The following is an 18,151-nucleotide window of genomic DNA, read 5'->3' as shown; positions in this document are numbered from 1 at the left end:
GTGAGGAGGTGGATGAGGGGGAGGGTGAACCTGATTTTGGCGGGTTGGTGGGGAGGCGAGGGTGGGAGGTGAGGAGGTGCCTTGGAACAAGTCGAAGGCCAGAGTGAGAGAGGATGGAGGGGAGGGGGAGTATGTAGGCAGGGAAACATCTCCATCTTGTTTTGTTCATGCGGGGCGCTGGGGAAACCCCGAGCATGGTTCGTATCAATAGAGAGGCAAAAGTCAGTGGGGGGTTTGTCCGGAAGGCTTGCAGCTTAGACGAGATGTGGAGGACATTGAGCGATGTGATTTGATGGACTGCCCATGTCTAAATGATAAGCATCTGCAAGGCGTGAGTGAGCTAGCCCGAGCTTCCAATGGGCTGGAACCATGAACTGGTGTCTGACACTTTGGTTTGGGAACTGCGCTGCTGATACAGGTGTTAGCAGCGAAGCTGTAAGTTGGCCCTATCAATATCTCAATATCTGAGGAATCCTCCATGGCAATCTTTTGAGTCCCTGGCGGGTACAGCCTCCTTATTGAACGAACAATACAGCGAATCATGGCAACATCCTTAGACAACCTCAAAAGACATCCAGACAATGTTGACTTTATCAGTCTTAAACATTCACCTCCGAACACGACATGTCAACGACAGCACAACCAAGTTGAGCACAACACTAGGCAGGTCCGGCCATGCGGAGTACGTTCTGTCGTTGGGGAACGTTGGTTGTGCTTATCGGGACAGTGGTAAATAAGGAATCGACGACCTGCCAAATCAACCATCTCCTTCTCAAGAGTCCTGAGGGCTGAGACTTGAAGTTGTTCACCTCGGTCAAAGATCCATGCCAAGACCAAGACCGGGGCAAGGAACCCCAACCCCAACCCCGCGTTTACCCCTGACAGCCAAGACTTGGGGAAAGCCAGGTGCCGCCGGTTTGCGTCGGCACAAGTGACGTCCGTCCACTCTGCCGGGTGTTCCTCCCCGTCTCACCTCCTCTTGCTACCTCCCGCCGCCAGATTCCAGTGTCAACGGCAGCAATGTGATCTGTTTACTCTTTCCTCCCGAACCTCACCTTCATCAACTCTCCTTTCCCCATCCTAAACCAGCCAAAAATGAAGCGAATCCGCCCCTCCTCCCTCCTCCGACGCCCAGTAAGGGTATCACCAACAACCCTCCAACATGTCCACCGCCGAACAGCCGCCTCCCTCTCCCAGCGCCCAGATTCCACCCATCTCAAGTTCCCCGGCGCGCTCACCTCCCCCTTCAGTAACACCATGAAATACGAGGTCCCCTCCAACTATCCCGCCCTACCAACCTACCGCGCTATCGATCAGCATGGTGTGGTGGTGGACCCCAACTTCGAGCCTGACATGACAGAGGAGGAAGTCATCAAGCACTACAAGGATATGCTGACGGTCAGCATCATGGACCTGATCATGTTTGACGCGCAGCGTCAAGGCCGACTCAGCTTTTATATGGTATCAGCTGGAGAAGAGGCCGTTAGCGTCGCTACCGCTTCGGCGCTGACAAAGGACGACGTGGTCTTCTGCCAGTACAGAGAGCAGGGAGTGTTCAAGCAGAGGGGTTTCGAGCTGAGCGACTTTATGAACCAGTTGTTTGCGAATGTGAAGGATCCCGGGAAGGGGAGGAATATGCCGGTGCATTATGGAAGTAGGGAGCTGAATATTGTAGGTTTACTTTTCCTGAGTGATGATGGATGAGCTCTGATGTTAACCATCGACGGCGAATAGCACACAATCTCCTCCCCACTGGCGACACAACTACCCCAGGCCTCCGGCGCGGCCTACGCGCTCAAGATCCAGAGGATGCAGAACCCCGAGATGCCCCCTCGGGTTGTGGCGGCTTACTTCGGCGAAGGGGCTGCTAGTGAGGGCGACTTCCACGCCGCGCTGAACATTGCCGCGACGAGGTCGTGCCCGGTCATCTTCATCTGCCGCAATAATGGCTATGCCATCTCGACGCCGTCGTTGGAACAATACCGGGGTGACGGCATCGCTAGTCGCGGGTTGGGCTACGGCATTGAGACCATTCGCGTGGATGGCAATGACTTTTGGGCTGTCAGAGAGGCCACCAAGAAGGCAAGAGAGCTTGCGCTGCAGGATGGCGGAAAGCCCGTGTTGATTGAGGCCATGACATACCGGGTCAGTCACCACAGCACTTCGGATGATTCGTTTGCGTACCGGGCCAGAGTGGAGGTCGAGGACTGGAAGAGAAGAGATAACCCCATTGCCCGGTTGCGCAAGTGGATGGAGTCCAAGGGGATCTGGGACGAGCAAAAGGAGAAGGAAGCGAGAGACAGCATCAGGAGGGATGTACTCAAGGCTTTTGCGGAGGCAGAGAAGCTGAAGAAGCCAGCGATCAAGAACATGTTTGAGGATGTGTATGAGGAGCTGACACCTGATTTGAAGGCGCAGATGAGGGAGTTGAGCGAGCATCTTGATAGATACCCAGAGGAGTATGATTTTGGGGAGTTTGAGGGAGGCAAGGCCAGTTTGGAGCAATAGTGTCGCCAGGAAGCAAAGCCGGCGAAGTGAATTTACTGTGTTTATTGCGGGCCTTGTGGATCTGGCAGACCAAGTGAATGTGTTTTGGTCTTCTTCGACACCCGGGACATGTTGTCGACCATGTTGCCTACCTGTGTCTGTCTTTCTTCGATCAAGCTTCCGATCTTGTCAGCTTTCCTGCTATCCAACGCCTCGACACCCACTCTTGCCATTCCCTCTTCAGATCAGAGTATCGACCACACGGCAGGACAGCTGCAAAAATCGAAGAACACAACCCAAAAGATTAAAGGGTCAAAATGACTTCCGGAGCGAGCAAAGTCCTGATCGCAGTCTTGGTCTGCTTCTTCGTCACCATGTTTATCGCCCTGTTTTGTCTCAAGCTGCCCCAGAAGTGGGCTCAGAATATCGCGGAGCATCGGAATGCCAGGGCGATCGAGTTGGCCGAGTCCAGAGCAGCTGCTCACAGACGGCCAAAGTCGACCATTAACGAGTCCTCAAAGTGTACAACCGCTACCAAGGCGACCACCAAGTGCACGACTTGCATCTCTTCAAAGCGCACGACTGTTCCTTCCACAGCTCCTTCGACCATAGCTCCTAGCTCCTCGGTCAGTCGAGCCAAGACTGCCGATTCTTACTCGGCGGTTTAATCATGTAAGTTTCTTCCCATGATGATACTCTGCACCCCAGAGTGAAGTGGATGTCGATGTGAGGCGGAGGAACGCCAAGATACGGAACGGTGGGGCCGGCTGGGCGATCCCCGCACGATCCCCACAAGGCTGAAGAACCATGGTGGGGTTGGTGGGTTTTCTCAAGTGGTTTTCACAAGCCACTCGAACCAGCTCCACCAGCCACAATTCTCCGGCCCCGTCCGAAATTTCGCAGCCTCTCCGTCCCGAAGTCCGCGACGCCCGCATCCGAGCTGTCTTTCTGTTTGATCTCGAAGCTTACCGTCCACCCTCTCCAGACCTCCTCCCTACGCCCTTCCGGTCAGCCATTCCTATTCGTCACAATGGCCGCCGCTGCCCGACCGGCTCTCAAAAGGGCACTCCCCTCCCTCCGCAGCAGCACATTTCTCCCCCGCCAACAACAACCACAATGTCACCACCATGTACCAACATCACGACGATCTCTGTCCACCACCCCCTCCCACCGTAATGATACCCAACCCACCACCCCCTCAGACGAAGAAACCCACTTCGGCTTCTCCACCGTGACCACCTCCCAAAAACGCGCCCTCGTCGCCTCCGTCTTCACGTCCGTGGCAGACTCGTACGACAAAATGAACGACCTCATGTCCTTCGGCTGGCACCGCATCTGGAAAGACCACTTCGTCTCGACCCTCAACCCGGGCTTCTCCCCCCTTTCTTCCACCTCCCCTACCTCCCCCCAGCACATCTTGGACATCGCCGGCGGCACAGGCGACATCGCCTTCCGCCTCCTCCACCACGCCCACACCGTCAACTCCAACCCCAACGTCAAGGTCACCATCTCAGACATCAACCGCGCCATGCTCTCGGTCGGAAAATCCCGATCTGCCGCCCTCCCAGCAAGCCAGCAAGCCGCGCTCAGCTTCGTCGAGGCCAACGCCGAAGACTTGCGCAAAACCCGGCCTTTGACCCCCATCCTCTCCCAGACCGAACAGACTTTTTTCGATCCCGCGACCGCCACATCGGGGTTGGAAGATGATTCAGTTGACTTATACACCGTCGCGTTTGGGATCAGGAACTTTAGCGATATTCCCGCCGCGCTGGCGGAGGCGTACAGGGTGCTCAAGCCGGGGGGGGTGTTTGCCTGTCTTGAGTTCTCCAAGGCGGACAAGCACCCGTTGTTTAACAGTGTGTACAAGGAGTGGAGCTTCCGGGCGATTCCGTTGATTGGGCAGCTGGTGGCGGGGGATAGGGATAGCTACCAGTATCTGGTCGAGAGCATTGAGCGGTTTCCCAGACAGGAGGAGTTTAGGGATCTGATAAAGGGGGCGGGGTTCAGGGTGAGTGGGGATGGTGGGTGGGAGGATTTGACGGGGGGGGTGGCGGCTATTCATAGGGGGATGAAGCCTAGGGAGTAGGGGGGGGAGGAAAAGGGGGAAAGGGCTGTATTATATGTATAATAGTGTATATCGATTTGATGTTGGGGGTGGGGGGGGGGATGGGGGGAATACATTTCGTCGTTCGGTCGGGATGGGGTAATAGAGTAAAGAGCACCCAGAAGAAAGAATTTGCGTAACTTGGTGTTGCTGGGTTCTGCGGTGGACTCGAAACATCGAAAATGAAGACTGCTGGTGTACACCAATGTGGGCATTAAACATCAGACACACCTACAGACATGAGCTCAAGGCAATCTGCACAAGCCACGACAGCTCTCTTGTTGACCTCACGGGATATATCTCTTGACACAGACAAACTTAATTTCATGTTTTAACCTACCATACTCACCATCATCATCATCGCCCACACCACCCCTACACATCATATCACAGCTCACACCACCCATCTCACATGCACATCAACAAACCCTTCCCCCCCCCCCCCCCCAAAAAAAAACGGACAAACAACTCGATTACCTACATTTGTCCGTGACCCCATATCTACCTCAAGACAATTACATACAGAAAGAAAAAAAAAACACCATCAAATTATTTCTCATAAAGTGAAGAAAAGAAGACTCGAAAGACGCAAATCATTTTCTTTTTCCCATCCACCCATCCCCGTTCTGTGCCAAAGAAACAACTCAAATCAAATCTCAAGTACCATCTCCGTGTATTTCCCTCCCCTTCGTCATCGAAAAGAAAAGCAACAAGTCTAAAACCACTCACACTCAGGCAAGAGGTCATCGTGGTAATCGCAGCAAAAGCAAAACACGCAACGTGGCACATCACACAACACAAAGCACAACACTACTTCTTGAGAAAAAAAAAAAAAGGTTGGTTACAGCAAGCCAAAACTCGCTCCGTAAAATAACACCCACCCCCTTTTCTTCCGCTGTATTTTCCCACCACCCACCACCGAGAGCCATGACACCACCCCCAAATCAAACACCAAGATTACAAAAGTTCGTCTCTTAATCCTCGTACATTTACTGGGCCTCTCCCGCCCCACTGGCCCCCCCCTCCTTCGGGCCGCCCCGACCACCCCTACCACGACCGCCCCGTTCACCACCTCTACCGCCACGGCTGCCACCACGTCCACGGCCGCGACCAGCACCCTCACTGTCACTGGCACCGCCGCCGGCACTTCTGTAGCCGCTCTGGACGTTTCCAGAATCTCTACCACCACGGCTGCTGCCCCAGTTGCCCGCACCACCACGGAAAGACCCTCGAGCAGCAGGGGCCTGGAAGATCTTGACCAAAGGCTTTGATCTATCTTCTTGACCGGGAGCACGGTTCTTGACATCGTCTGGGAGACGGTTCAGGGCGTCATCGCGATCCTCGGTCGTCTTGAAGTGAGCAACTTTGTTCTGGCCCCACTTCTCAATCCTGACAATCTTGGCCTTGTCCTCCTCGGAAAACAGATCACGAATCTGATCCTCGCTCTGGGCGTTCATAATGAACAAACCGATGGTGTTTTCGGCAGAACTGCGGGGCGCCGATGGCTCACCAGAAGCTCCGTTAGAAGCGGCGGCGGCAGGCTTCTCCTCTTTGGGTGCTGGGGAGGCCGAAGGAACCGGGACTGGGGTGGCGGGCTTGGTAGGCACGGGGACAGGTGAAGGGACGACGGGCTTCACGGCTGGGACCGCCGGAGCAGCCGAGGGGGCGGGCTGAGAGGGAGCCGCAGGAGGAGGATTGACAGGGCTGTGGCCGGTGGCCGCGGCAGCTGGCTGAGCGCCGGGCTGCTGCTTGGCCCCACGGTGAGAGAAGTTAAATCCCTGAGCGCGCATCTCAGTCCCGATTCTGCCATCCTGAATCTCCAGTACGAGCCAGCCGAATGCCGCATCAGCTAGGTTGAAATTCCACATGTTTTTGAATGCGCTTTCGTCGACCTGACCGGCACCAGGAGCGTTGGCAGGAACACCACCGAAGGGGTTGCCACCGGCAGCCATGGTAGGCATCTTTTCCACTACGCTGAGCGCGTTCTTGAGCAACGTCTGCTGGGCGTCGTTCTGCTGAATCGCGGGCTCGACCTCGGCCCTCACGGTATCCCAAACATCGTTGAACGAAGCCTTGGAAGCGGCAAGCTTGCCGCGGTAGTGGTCCAGACTCGGGTTGACGCTGAACTCGTTGTACGAACTACCATAGCGGAAATGCAGGCCAGCCGAAATGGAGAAATCTGCCTTGAGAACCACCGAGAGCTGGTTGAGAATGCCTTCGCGGGCGGGCGAGGCGTGTGTGATGAACACGCGAGTCTCGGTAGGGTCATAGACACGGTTGGCCGTGTCTACCAACTCGCCCATCTGCAAAAGCGTGGTCCACATAGTACCCTGGCCGCCAGCGATGGTGGTGCGGCCCTCGCCGTTGTCGAAGAGTTTGTGCATTACCACAGCTCCGCCAAGGCCGAGAAGACGGAGCTTGACGCCCGAGCACTCGAGCAGCATGGACTGAGCTTCATCAATAATGAAGAGATTGGGGACCTTGTACTCCTTGGACCGGAACTTTTCCAACACGCGGACATCTTCGCACGCGCCCCAGACGGTGTAGACCGGGACATCGAGCTTGAGCTCACCGGTGATGAGCTGAGGGAGTTCGGACAGGGGCAGTTCGGAAGCTTGGAATCGTGACTTGACAGGGCCGGCGCCACCTGCCGCAATCGCCTTCTTGACTGGCTCCGAAATGAGGGGGGAATACTGGGCGACATGCTTTAGGGTCCTAAGCGTGTCAAAGTCAGTACATGTCCAATCAACAAACCACCAAAGCCAACTGACTTATCCGCAATGCGCTCCAGAGATGTTTCGTCGTAGAAGCCAAAGTCACCAGTGTGAATGATAAAGTCGGCACGGGCAGAACGGGCAAGGTCGTTCAGGGACTGGAGGTTGCCTAAAAAGAGCCGTGGTCAGCATGCAACCCCATCTATGCTGGCAGGTTTGTGTTTCCCCGACATACCTCGCACATCAGCGATGCAAAGAATTCTGTTGGGGCCGGTCTGAACAATACGGCCCTGGTTGGGAAGGAGAGGTTGAGCTCCGGGGAGAGGAGCTGGGTGAGGTGGCACGGCGCCGTTTGGCAGGTAGCCGCCCTGACCATACGGACGCGGTTGCTGCTGGAGAGAACAGTCAGCATTCGCAGCAAGAGAAGCACACAATCATGGCAGCCAAGGCAGTCGTTCCAGTGGGAGCTCGACCAAGCGCAAGTCGATGCTCGCAATCGCGATGACGTTGGGTGGGGACCGAGTCGCAGCAGTCATCTCGATCGCAGGAAGAGGAGGAGGGCAGCTCACAGAAGCCATGGCTAGAGCGAAAGCCAGCGAGGGGACGTAAGAGTAGTGAGGGATACCGTCGTCGGGTGCTGGCGGTGTTGGATGGGGTTCCTGCCGTTGCTGGCTGATCAGCAGTCGGAGTCGGAAGCTGAAGGAAAACACAGCGTCGGGCGAATCGCAGCTGGAGCCGGGGTTGGGGAGTGAAGCAGGAGGTCAAATCGACGGGAGCTGGCGCGGCCAGGAATTGGGTATCAAGAAGGGGAGAAGACCTCTGCAGCGACTTGCTGTTCAGTTGTGTTGCGGGAAGGCCGAGTGAGGTGTTGGAAATTTGGTCCAGCTCGCTCTCTCTGTCTGCACTGGCAGCTTCAACAGCCTGCCGCCTGCGCCAGGGGAAGGACCCCGTTTGGTTTGTGTCGCGTCCAATTGGGTACTAGCGCCATTGGGCCTCGGCGGGGTGACAGGGTTGCCAGGGTTGTTGCCAGGGTTGTTGCCAGGGTTGTTGCCAGGCTTGACTGACAGCCATCCATCACAGCGTCCATCCATCAAAGTCCAACTTACGTGGAGTGATCCTCTGAAGAGCCCACCAGGGCCATATCCACCGTTAGTCGAGTATGTCTTCCATCTTCCATTCTCGCCGTAGCCACTGCGGCTATTGTGTTCCATTCTCGGATGGTCTGCGTAGTTTCGCCCAAGTCCAACGTTGATTCGGGGGAGAGTTTCGGAAGTCGGTGGCGGCGAGGCCTGTCGTTGAGAACCTATGTAAGACTAGCCGATGTATGGGTAAAAAGAATTCTGTAATTGTCAGAGACGTGTTTCTCTCAACCGTGAGAAGTTGGCCGAGTTTTTCGGTCCGGGAAAATCAAAGAAAATGGGAGACAGGAGCCACCTGCCGTCGGGCCCAGCTCTTACTCATCTTACCTATCACCCCGTCTCCAATCTCGTGAATCGTGCCTTCTCTTTCTCGGGTCGTCGGTGCTCGGGGAAATCGCGACTTGTCTGCCGGTTGTTGCAACTATATACCTTAGGTACTTGATCTTACACCGTACTCCTAGCCTCCTGGTTATGTACATTAGGGGAAAAACCACACAGATAACTCGAGACATGACATGATGGCCGTGCTTGAGAAGAAATCATCCGGTATCATCTTTACCGGGTGACTCTTGTTTTAAAGGGGTGGCAGGAATTGACTTCCAGTTCCGAGTTCCGGGGGTGAAGGCCCGGGCCGGCCCTAAGCAGGCGTGGACCATTGTGGTGGCCGCTATATGGGGGCATGACGCAACATACCCAGTCGGGGATTTCCGCAGGCCGGAGAGCTCATCGTTACTTCTCATGGTTGTTGAAGAGAAACAGTTTTCGGGTTTGGGATGTCATAGGTTGCGAGACGATCAAGTTGAACCACGAGCGTTCTTGGCATGCTGGGAAAGAGATGACAACAGGTGCGGCGCTGTTCAACAGTGCAGTGCTCGAAAAGATGGACTTCGTCGATCGTGATCCATTTGAGGATATCGGGCATCTTGAGAGCGTCTGCAAGGTTACAGGGACAAAAAGAGAATACGAATGCAGATATGGAGCACTTGTGGGAAGGCAACACGTTAGTTAGGGCTTTGTATGTTGCAGCTCTGCGCCATAGAACAAAATACCCATACCGGGCATCCACCAGAACCATCGGGAAAGGAATGGAATGCTTGCGGACTCTAGATTGTGGCGTTTCAAAAGACCCGCTGGATGGCTTGAGGGCTGCAGCTTAAAACCCATCTGACATAATTTGTCACCTTGTGAGCAAGATGATAGACTTCCACACCAGGCGGATGACGGAAGGCAGTGTGGGCTAAAGGATGGGCCACTGAACCTCAACTGTGGTATCATCAGCCTTGACTGAGACTCCCCAATGCTTTATAAGGTAGCTAGTTAGCCACTTCCACGACGTGATACTCAGTCATCATGACCTCAGTAGCTCAGGTAATCTTCATTTCATAATTGCTTATATTTCTCTCAGAGATATCATATCGTCCCACCCCCTCACCCCTCAACACCCTTCCCCCATATACCTCCCTTTCCCCCATCCCAAAATCCCAAAACCCAGGCTATGCTATGCTAGAGCATTCAAACTACCAAACACAGAAGGAAAAACAAAAATAAAGGACACTACCATTGTTCGAAACATACAAATATGATACGAAAAGAGAACCCCCCCCTTCTCTCCCCAGAAAGAAAATAAGCCACCCTTTCCCGAACCACCACCCAAACCTTTCTTCTTTTTGAGACACTGGGAAGGAAAAATATGGAGCTTGAGTGGTGATAATACACATATTCTAACCCTTTCTACCCTCAAGGCGCCAGTATAAAGACAAAACCGCCTACTCATAAAAAGCAGGGCAGCAGCGATAGCAACAGTGTCGAGAAATGTGGCCATTCTTCTTGCCGATATCATTGTGGGGTGGCTTCTGTTGTAAAGGTACCGGTCTGGATACGGCGACACTCCATGGCCGTAGACGTTTATACAGCTGCAAGGAAGACCAGCCGTTGCCCTGGTCCACTCCCCCACCTTGGAGCTTCCTCCTGCTCCTCCTCTTCTTCAGACGTCTCATCGAAGCTTGGCGCCGGTAATGGTGGTCCTACCACATGTCGTTCCTCTCGTTCCCATTGCCATCACCCTGCGCGTAGTAGTAATTCTGGTCGTGCTGATGTGCATGGCCGTTGCCATTGGCGCCGTTTTGCTGGTATTGCTGCTGCTGGCCCCCGTGCTCGTACTCGTATATCTGAGAATCGTCCACATATTGGACGCTGTCATCGCCCTGCTGAACAGGAGAATCACCGTACTGACTGCCCGACTGTCGTTTGTTCGTTAGTGAGGTTCTAGCGTGTTGTTAACAAGGGATACATACCCGATGGTACTCAAAGTCAAAGTTCCCATCCTGGGCAGCCTGCTGAGCGGCCATCTGCTGCTCCAACGCCTGTTGCTCCGCTTCGCGACGTTTCCGCTCCTCTTCCTGCCTCTTTTGCTGCGGCGAAATCGGCACGTTAAGCTGCGGGTGCATAGCCTGCACCTTTGCGAGGTACGAATACATAAAGTTGCTGAGCAGAACCTGGCTGTGGAGGGGACGTCGAGGGTTTGCGAGCTTGATATGAGCCATGCGGTAAATGGCACGCTCTTCGATGATGGGGAACCGCGTCCAGTGGTAATCGATGTCGGGACGCAAGATACGTGCCGGTGGCTCTGGACTAAGTGCCCGCTGCTTCTCCTTCTTGTGCGCAGCCTCCTTTTCCGACTTCTTCTTTGAACCTCCGAAAAGGCCGCCAAAAAAGCCGTCTCCTCGCTTGCTGTCGCTAGACTTGCGCATCGTCTCTTTCTTCTTGTCGTCCTGCGGTAAGCCCTCGATGCTTTCTCGGTCCAACCGGAGGCTCTCGCGGCCCTTGGGGTTGTCGATGGAGTTCTGCAAAACATCAAGACGAGCATTATCATGGCCCTTCTCATTAGCTTTGCTCTTGGCCTTCCTAGCCTGTTCTTCCCTCTCCCGCTCCCGCTCCCTCTCCCTCTCCCTCTCCCTCTCCTCTTCCTTCTCCTTCTCCTTCTTCTTCTTCTCCTTATCCCCGCTCTTGAACCACTTCCAACTCGAGGTCGACTTTGTCGATGCTATGCTCTCGGTTTCATCCTTATCTTTGCTCTTCCTATCCGCCTTCTTCTCGACGTTGTCAAATGTGGGGATAAATGTCAAGCTGCTCGTGGTAGAGTTGCTGTTATCAGGTAACGCCTCTGGGTGGCTGATTTTCTCGAGAGGGTTAGCGCTCGAGCTCCCGGCCGTTCCAGCAGCCGACTGGGCAGGTTTGCTGGGTGATGGCCGTTTGCTGGAGCGAGCCGGAGGGCCATCAGCAGGAGGCTGATGAGCCTGGTCTTTTTGCGTCTCCTTCTGGGACGTCGATCTCTCCGGTGATGAGCTGGCTTCTTCGACCGGCGGCGTCTCGACAATCTGAGGAATGGCTGGCGCGGTAGCAGTCCGTGCTGCTGCTGAGGCTGCCCTGACCGGTAATGACTCTTTGCGGGGGGGCGACGAGGGAGGCGAGGCGGCTGTCGTTTCACCCTCCTGAGCAGAACCGGCAACAGAGTCCAAGCCATCGCGCGAGAAGTTCTGTTGTCTTCTGACAGTCCGCGTTGGCCTCGAGTAATTCTCGGCGATTGGCTCCGACATGACCCGCGTCAAGGGCTTGCCAATGGATGGGTCCACCGGAGGAAGCGGTGGCGATTCCTCAGAAGACATCTTGCTGGCCACCTGTTTCTCCCCAAGCTTCTTTGCAAACCGCTGACTGCCGCCCTTTCTATAAGTCGTCTTGGTTGACCGCCGAAGCCCCATGCCTGGCGCCACAGGCAGGATCGGACTATCTGCCCCACCATCCTCCCCTCTGGTCTCGTGCGCCAGCTTCTGCACCACGCTTGTTGGGTCGTTGACGAGTTCGTTGAGACTGAGCTCGGGAGTTGAGTAGTCTGGGAGGGAGCCATTTCGTCGAAGCCGTTCGGCACCGTCGGTATAACTGTCTCCGTTTTCAGTATGAGTGTTGACCTGTCTCGACAGCATCGACTTCTTCCGTCTCAGGCTTCCCGAACCACCACCGACTTGTGCCCCATCAACCGAGAGAAACGAGTCTCCCGACCTCCGCTTCATCGTTTGCACCCGATTTTCAAGGAACGTCTTGAAAGCACCGGTGTCGAGTTCGGGGTGTACTCGTGCTGGCACCCATAGCAACCGGCTTGGATCTGCTTCGTCGTCATCGCCGGTGGGGGCTATTGACGGCATGGCCATCAAAGACACGCCAGAAAAGGGCAGGAGATCGGGGTCGTGTGTGTTGGACACATCCATAGACATGCGTCGCAGCGCCTGAAGGTTGCTGAGCTCCTGTGCAATGTCATTGGCATTGTCGATGTTGGTCAGGGGAAATCCAGAGTCGTCGGCCTGGACATCGCGGAGGGAGGGCGTCGGGGACAATGGCGACAGGGGGGATCGAACGCCATCATGCGAGTTGCTTCGTTCTGTGGGGATGCGGGACGGAACTGTCTGGGTTTTTCGAAGGGGGTTGCCGTTGGGACTGGCATTACTCGGAGCGGTCACGGTGCTCGTCTGGTCCGAGGTGGTGCGCACCAGTCGTAGTCTGTCGTCGGCCGGGTCGTCCGGCCTGGGGGCCTTGCCCAACTGCTCGCTGGAACTCTTGGACGCGATAAAGCTAAGTGGCCGGTTGTCCTCGGCGCCAGAATCTTCGTCGTCGCCGTACATGGTGCCGATCGCTTCGGTGACGTGATGGCTCGGGTCTGAGATGGATAGTTGACTGGCGTGGCCTCGACGGTTGGCAAAGCTGCTGCCAACATCGCGGAGTCTGGAAGTCTGTTGAATCGTCCGAGGCGATTGTCAGCGATCGCTATTACTAGCCACACATCAGGAACAGCCCCTGGCCCACTGGGGCCCATATTTTTTTCCCTCCATGCGCTTGCACGGCCGTTCGGGTCTCGCGACACGAGGGTTCCCATGCCCAGCATCCAGGAACTCGGCAGCGGTCAGCGGCCGAAAGACCCCGAGCCTGACATCCGACATCCCAGCACTCGGCGCCCGGAACCCGGAACGGAAGGTGTTCGGAAGCCTTCTTCTACGCACCATCATCCCGACTAGTATTGGGCCTCTAGGAGGGCCTGATCCCACCCACGAGCTGTGTGTGCTCTTCTTCGCTTCCTTGTACCGATCGACCGCTTGCAGTAGTGCTATCGTCTATCTATCATGGGCGGAGGATGCGGCTGTTGCTCGATGCACTTGAACTCAAAACGACCAAGTCTTTGATGCGGAGAATCCTGGGCGCAACGGCGCTTGGCAACTGAGGCAGATCGTCGGGACGTAAGACAAGAGGGCCGGTGCCTTGAGGAGGGGTTCGAGCTTGAGGGAGAGAATTCGAGGAAGAAAAGGAAGATGTTCGGCCGGTTGGATTTGCGCGTCAGTCAAGCACCTGGGCTGAGTATGTCTCTGGACTCTGGTGGGGAGTAGACAACGGATTCGACCGATCAAGGTTCCATGCGAGAAGGGTTTCGAGACACGGGGATACGCGGGCGTTTCAATGTCTTACAAGGCCTCCGATGACCGTGGAGAGGCTCTTGCGGTGCTGCTGGCAACAGGCAGTCCTCGCTCGGTCTGGAGGTGAAGCAGGTAGCAGAGTCTTGGGAAGGAGAGGGGAACAAATGGCGTAGGCAAAGGCAAATCAAAGGCACAGGCGGCTGTTCTCCTCTCTTCCCTCAATGGTATGGTAACGAACGAACGGCGGGCAGGCCACTGGCTGGTAAATTGAAAGCGTTGCCCAGGTGGGTGCTAGGGGAGGCCGGGGCGATGGTCCAGATCAGGCGTAGATTTCCTTGGCCCACCGCTCTGAGAGCCTGCATTAGCGGCAAACAACAGTGGGTACTGTCACGTGCAGCCACTGTCAACACGCTGAAGCCGTGCATTTTGGCGCCCAAATTTGTCTATTTGGGGGCTTTCACATTCTCACGTCCACATTCCTCTCCCCTCCTCCTGTCAGGACCACCTCTCACAGCTGCAGGGACAATGCCGTCAGCTCCTGTGAGGGTCTCCCCAGCCTGATGGTTCAGGTACGATGCTCTTAGGGTAGCGGGCCCCCCCTTTGTGCGAGCTGAGCCTCAGAGATTGATACATACAACAATGTACAAAAGACCCGGCCAGTCGGATTCATCGTCATATCTAACAGGGGACACAGAAAGACCTTGTATTGTCTGTTCCCCTCTCTCAGCTGAATAGGCAGGTGTCATTCATTCTTTTCCAGAACAGGTGTCCACTCCATTCCATCAACAATCTGTATAAGATAATATACGCATATACGAAGTAAAATCGACCCGAAATGACCGGCTGGATCCGGTCCACACGCGCAAGAACGGGGTTTCACTGGAGTGGCGCTGACGATGTCATCGGCCAGATCTCCCTGATCCCTGGCCTTTCAAGGCTGTTTTCTGTTCCAACAACGCCAAAGAGAACCAGGACAATCCATCGAGAAAAACGGGCTGAGTCTGCTTGATCGTCACGGCTCGCTGGCCTGATGTTTCCAGTTCCCCCTCATTCATAAACTTTCTCCAAAAAGAACAAATCTTGATACGGAGTATCAACCGGGGAAAAGAAAATCCCCGATTCATCCAACCCTCAAATGTGTGCCCCACACTGTTATCGGGTGCGAAGCTTGGTACTTTTTTTTTGGAAGCCCAAAGAGAATAAAAAGAAGCCTCTCTGGTTTTGCTCCCCCCTCTCCCTCCCTCTCCCCTCCGCTTGTGACTGAAGCCCCATTGACAATGCAATCAATCAGATTCATTTTAAAAAAAGACTCACAAAATGAACCATTCACATCTTGGAAGCGGCGTGCGATGCATGCATGATATTGTCATCTCGGGCGGCCAATAAAGAGAGCGGGCGCTACCCAACCAACCACAGGGACTTGTGTATCCCACTGCCGCCAGCAACGGCCGGTGGCAAGGGGTCACTGTCACCTTTTCGCCAAAGTGAAGATAAGGGGGTTGTAGAGGGGCTGGCTTTTGCTCCAAAAAGCAAAGAGTCGTCTTTTGGCTTTGAAACTGCCTCTTACAGCTGTGGACTTCTTCAGAGACTCCTCCAAAGTGGCAACTCATCACTCACACAACCTAGGCCCGACGGTCTCAGACCCGGCAGTTTTTTAGGGCCCGTTGCCTTGCCAAAGACACCACGACCTGTTCGTTGCCCTGTTGACTGCTGCAGAGTACGATGCGAAATAACGTTTGATAGCTCCGATCGGACGGAGAAATCCGATCTTTGTCTGTAAACGCGCGTTGACTGTCAGAGCGCAGGCACTTCGGATGTCCTCATAATAGCATGTTCATCCAAAGCCGCGTATGGTTTTGCCTTAAAGTCCCATGTCGCCGGAGCATCACGACCTGGCCTGTCGGAATGCAAATCGAGAGACATCTAGAACTTTTCCCGAAGTGACACAAAATCCAGACGCACTCAACATGGCCTAACAGTACAAGGTAGCGTGGGTAGCAATGGATGTACTCTATTTCTACAGCATACCTACCATTTAATACCCCCACAATATCTACTCGCTATACACATTGCTCAACCCCCCCCCTTCCCAACACCTCTCGACATCACAATACCCCCCCTACTCCCCCCTACTCACCCTAAGCCCCCTCGCCCTCCCAACAACATCAACCCACCCCCCCGGCCTCCTCCCCCTCCCCACCCGATTCACCACCCCCTCCACCACCCCCCCAAACCCCATCAACTCCCTCTCCGAACACCACTCCCCCGTAGCCATAACCCCCACCGGTACCTCCCCCCCCTTCCCTTGCACAAACCCAACCGGACAGCTCAAGCTCGGCAACCCACAAAAATTCCCCAACCACACAAACTCCATACTCTGCATCGTCCTATCCCCATCATTCAACCCATACCTCAACTCCCCCGTCCCACCCCTAATCTCCCACCCCTCACACGCCGTCGTCGGAGTGACAATAATCATACCCGGGTGCTGTTCCCACAACCACGCCAAATGCTGCATCAGCAACCTTCGGAGTTTTTGCGCGAGCATGTAATCCGTTGCCGGGGTTGTTCGCCCAAGCGCCAAGAGGATCCTATTGGCGTAGGTGAGGTTTTTATACTCCGGTAACAAAGTAGCCGCGTCTGTTAGGACGGTCATGGCGTGTGCGATTTGCCCTTCTTGTAAAAATGGGATGGTGACGGGAACAGTGGTGTACCCGTGTTTGGACACCAGAGTGCGGATGAGGGTGTTGACTAGGGTTTGGATCGCGGGTGTGGCTTGGGATATCCACGCCTGAGGGATTCCCAACACTTTTGCGTCATCAGGCGTCGGGAGTTGGATTTTCAACGGAGAGGGCAGAGGTGGGAAAGGGGAGGATGAATGCGGGGTTGAAATGACGGAAAACAAAGCGGCGAGGGAGGACATATCTGCTGCGATGGGGCCGAGACAAGCACAGGTGACGCAGTGATTGGGACCGGGGCGGAAGGAAAGACGGCCGTGGGTGGGTTTGAGGCCGTAGATACCGCAGAGGGAGGACGGGATGCGGATGGAGCCTCCGCCGTCGGAGCCGAGACCGATGGGGATGAGACCTGCGGCGACGGCGTAGGCTGTGCCGGAGGAGGAGCCGCCGGTGTAGTAATTGGAGTTGTGGGGATTTCGTGGAGTGCCGTAATGGGGGTTGTTGCCTGTGGTGTCGAGGCCGAATTCGTGCATGGAGAGTTTGCCGAGAATCAGAGCACCAGCAGCTTCGATTTGCTGGACACACCAGGAGGTGGTCTTGTTGGTGGAAGAATCGGCGTAGACATTCGGGGAGCCAAGGGTGGTGGAGTAGCCTTCCATGTCGTACTCGTCCTTTACGGCTGTGGGAACACCGTCGAGGGGCCCGAGAGACCGGCCTTCTTTGTAGCGAAGAGTCGATTCCCGGGCTGAGGCGAGAACCCGTTCGGTTCGGACTTGGAAAAAGGCGATGGAGTGTTCCGAGGCGTTTTGAATGTCTCGGCGGATTAGTGGCAGCAGAGCCTCGGCCACATCGAGAGGGGTGATGGCGCCGGAGAGATACAACTTGCGGTAGTCTTCAACGGAGTAGTACTTTGCTTCCGGATAGAATACGGCAGCATCGGGTTTGGTGTCTTCTTCTGCTGGCTCGTTCTGCAGTGGCTCCTTGTCGACTTCTTCTGGTAATGGTACAATCTGTGGTTCGAACCATGGCTCATACTCCTCAATGTATGGGATAATCTTTCTCAGTGAGCCGAATCCGGTGTTGTTCCATATCAGTTCTCTTAGCAACCGGAACCATTCCATACTGCGTTCTGTATCAGTAAGGCGTCCAAAGATTATCAACTGGGCCCGCAACACTCACAGATTTGCAGCTATCATAAGAAATACGCCGCTGATGGCTGGGTTGCTGCCTCTTTCATTTTCGTATGGTACATCGGGACTGTCGTAATGTGGTCAGTTTGCCTGACTGTCAAGGGTGATATGGCTTACTCACCCCTTCAAGGGCTCCGGATAGTTGAGGAATCGTTGACGTTGGGCCATCACTTTGTATGTCTTGGCATAGGACTTGTCCTAAAAGATGTCCTGGCAAAAGGTGCAAACAGAGTCCAGGCGGGGATAAGCAGCTATTTACAAGTTTTCCTCTCGTGTCCTCGTCCGGCGAATTTCCGGAAACGCGTGGTTGAGAACCTGGAATGGGTGCCGAGGGAGGTGCTGTCAAGCTGGAACAGGAACAGCGTGCCTGTTACCCCTGTCGG

At 55.1% G+C, this 18,151-nt stretch overlaps 5 protein-coding genes across 5 annotated transcripts; 2 read left to right on the top strand and 3 right to left on the bottom strand.

Moving 5' to 3' along the window:
• Positions 1 to 1,095: 1,095 nt before the first annotated feature.
• Positions 1,096 to 2,508, top strand: PODANS_4_6250 (uncharacterized protein; the record flags this gene model as incomplete). Its single annotated transcript, XM_001906183.1, has 2 exons — positions 1,096 to 1,671; positions 1,735 to 2,508. 2 exons carry the CDS (start codon positions 1,096 to 1,098, stop codon positions 2,506 to 2,508), a joined length of 1,350 nt encoding a protein of 449 aa, XP_001906218.1.
• A 1,009-nt stretch (positions 2,509 to 3,517) lies between these two features.
• PODANS_4_6260 (uncharacterized protein) lies at positions 3,518 to 4,573 on the top strand (the record flags this gene model as incomplete). Its single annotated transcript, XM_001906182.1, has 1 exon — positions 3,518 to 4,573. The coding sequence occupies one exon, from the start codon at positions 3,518 to 3,520 to the stop codon at positions 4,571 to 4,573; it is 1,056 nt and encodes a 351-aa protein (XP_001906217.1).
• Positions 4,574 to 5,580: 1,007 nt separating this feature from the next.
• On the bottom strand, positions 5,581 to 7,883 carry PODANS_4_6270 (uncharacterized protein; the record flags this gene model as incomplete). Its single annotated transcript, XM_001906181.1, has 4 exons — positions 5,581 to 7,306; positions 7,363 to 7,474; positions 7,541 to 7,697; positions 7,875 to 7,883. 4 exons carry the CDS (start codon positions 7,881 to 7,883, stop codon positions 5,581 to 5,583), a joined length of 2,004 nt encoding a protein of 667 aa, XP_001906216.1.
• Positions 7,884 to 10,468: 2,585 nt separating this feature from the next.
• On the bottom strand, positions 10,469 to 13,180 carry PODANS_4_6280 (uncharacterized protein; the record flags this gene model as incomplete). Its single annotated transcript, XM_001906180.1, has 2 exons — positions 10,469 to 10,684; positions 10,739 to 13,180. Coding segments are annotated over 2 exons (2,658 nt in total), but the record flags the coding sequence as incomplete, so codon positions are not given.
• A 2,839-nt stretch (positions 13,181 to 16,019) lies between these two features.
• Positions 16,020 to 17,936, bottom strand: PODANS_4_6290 (uncharacterized protein; the record flags this gene model as incomplete). Its single annotated transcript, XM_001906179.1, has 3 exons — positions 16,020 to 17,700; positions 17,758 to 17,835; positions 17,890 to 17,936. The coding sequence occupies 3 exons, from the start codon at positions 17,934 to 17,936 to the stop codon at positions 16,020 to 16,022; spliced, it is 1,806 nt and encodes a 601-aa protein (XP_001906214.1).
• Positions 17,937 to 18,151: the final 215 nt, after the last annotated feature.

Source organism: Podospora anserina, chromosome 4 (assembly GCF_000226545.1).
Source record: "Podospora anserina S mat+ genomic DNA chromosome 4, supercontig 4".
NCBI lineage: Eukaryota > Fungi > Ascomycota > Sordariomycetes > Sordariales > Podosporaceae > Podospora > Podospora anserina.
Note: the sequence above shows the minus strand (reverse complement) of the source record. Positions and strands in the feature narration are given on the sequence as shown.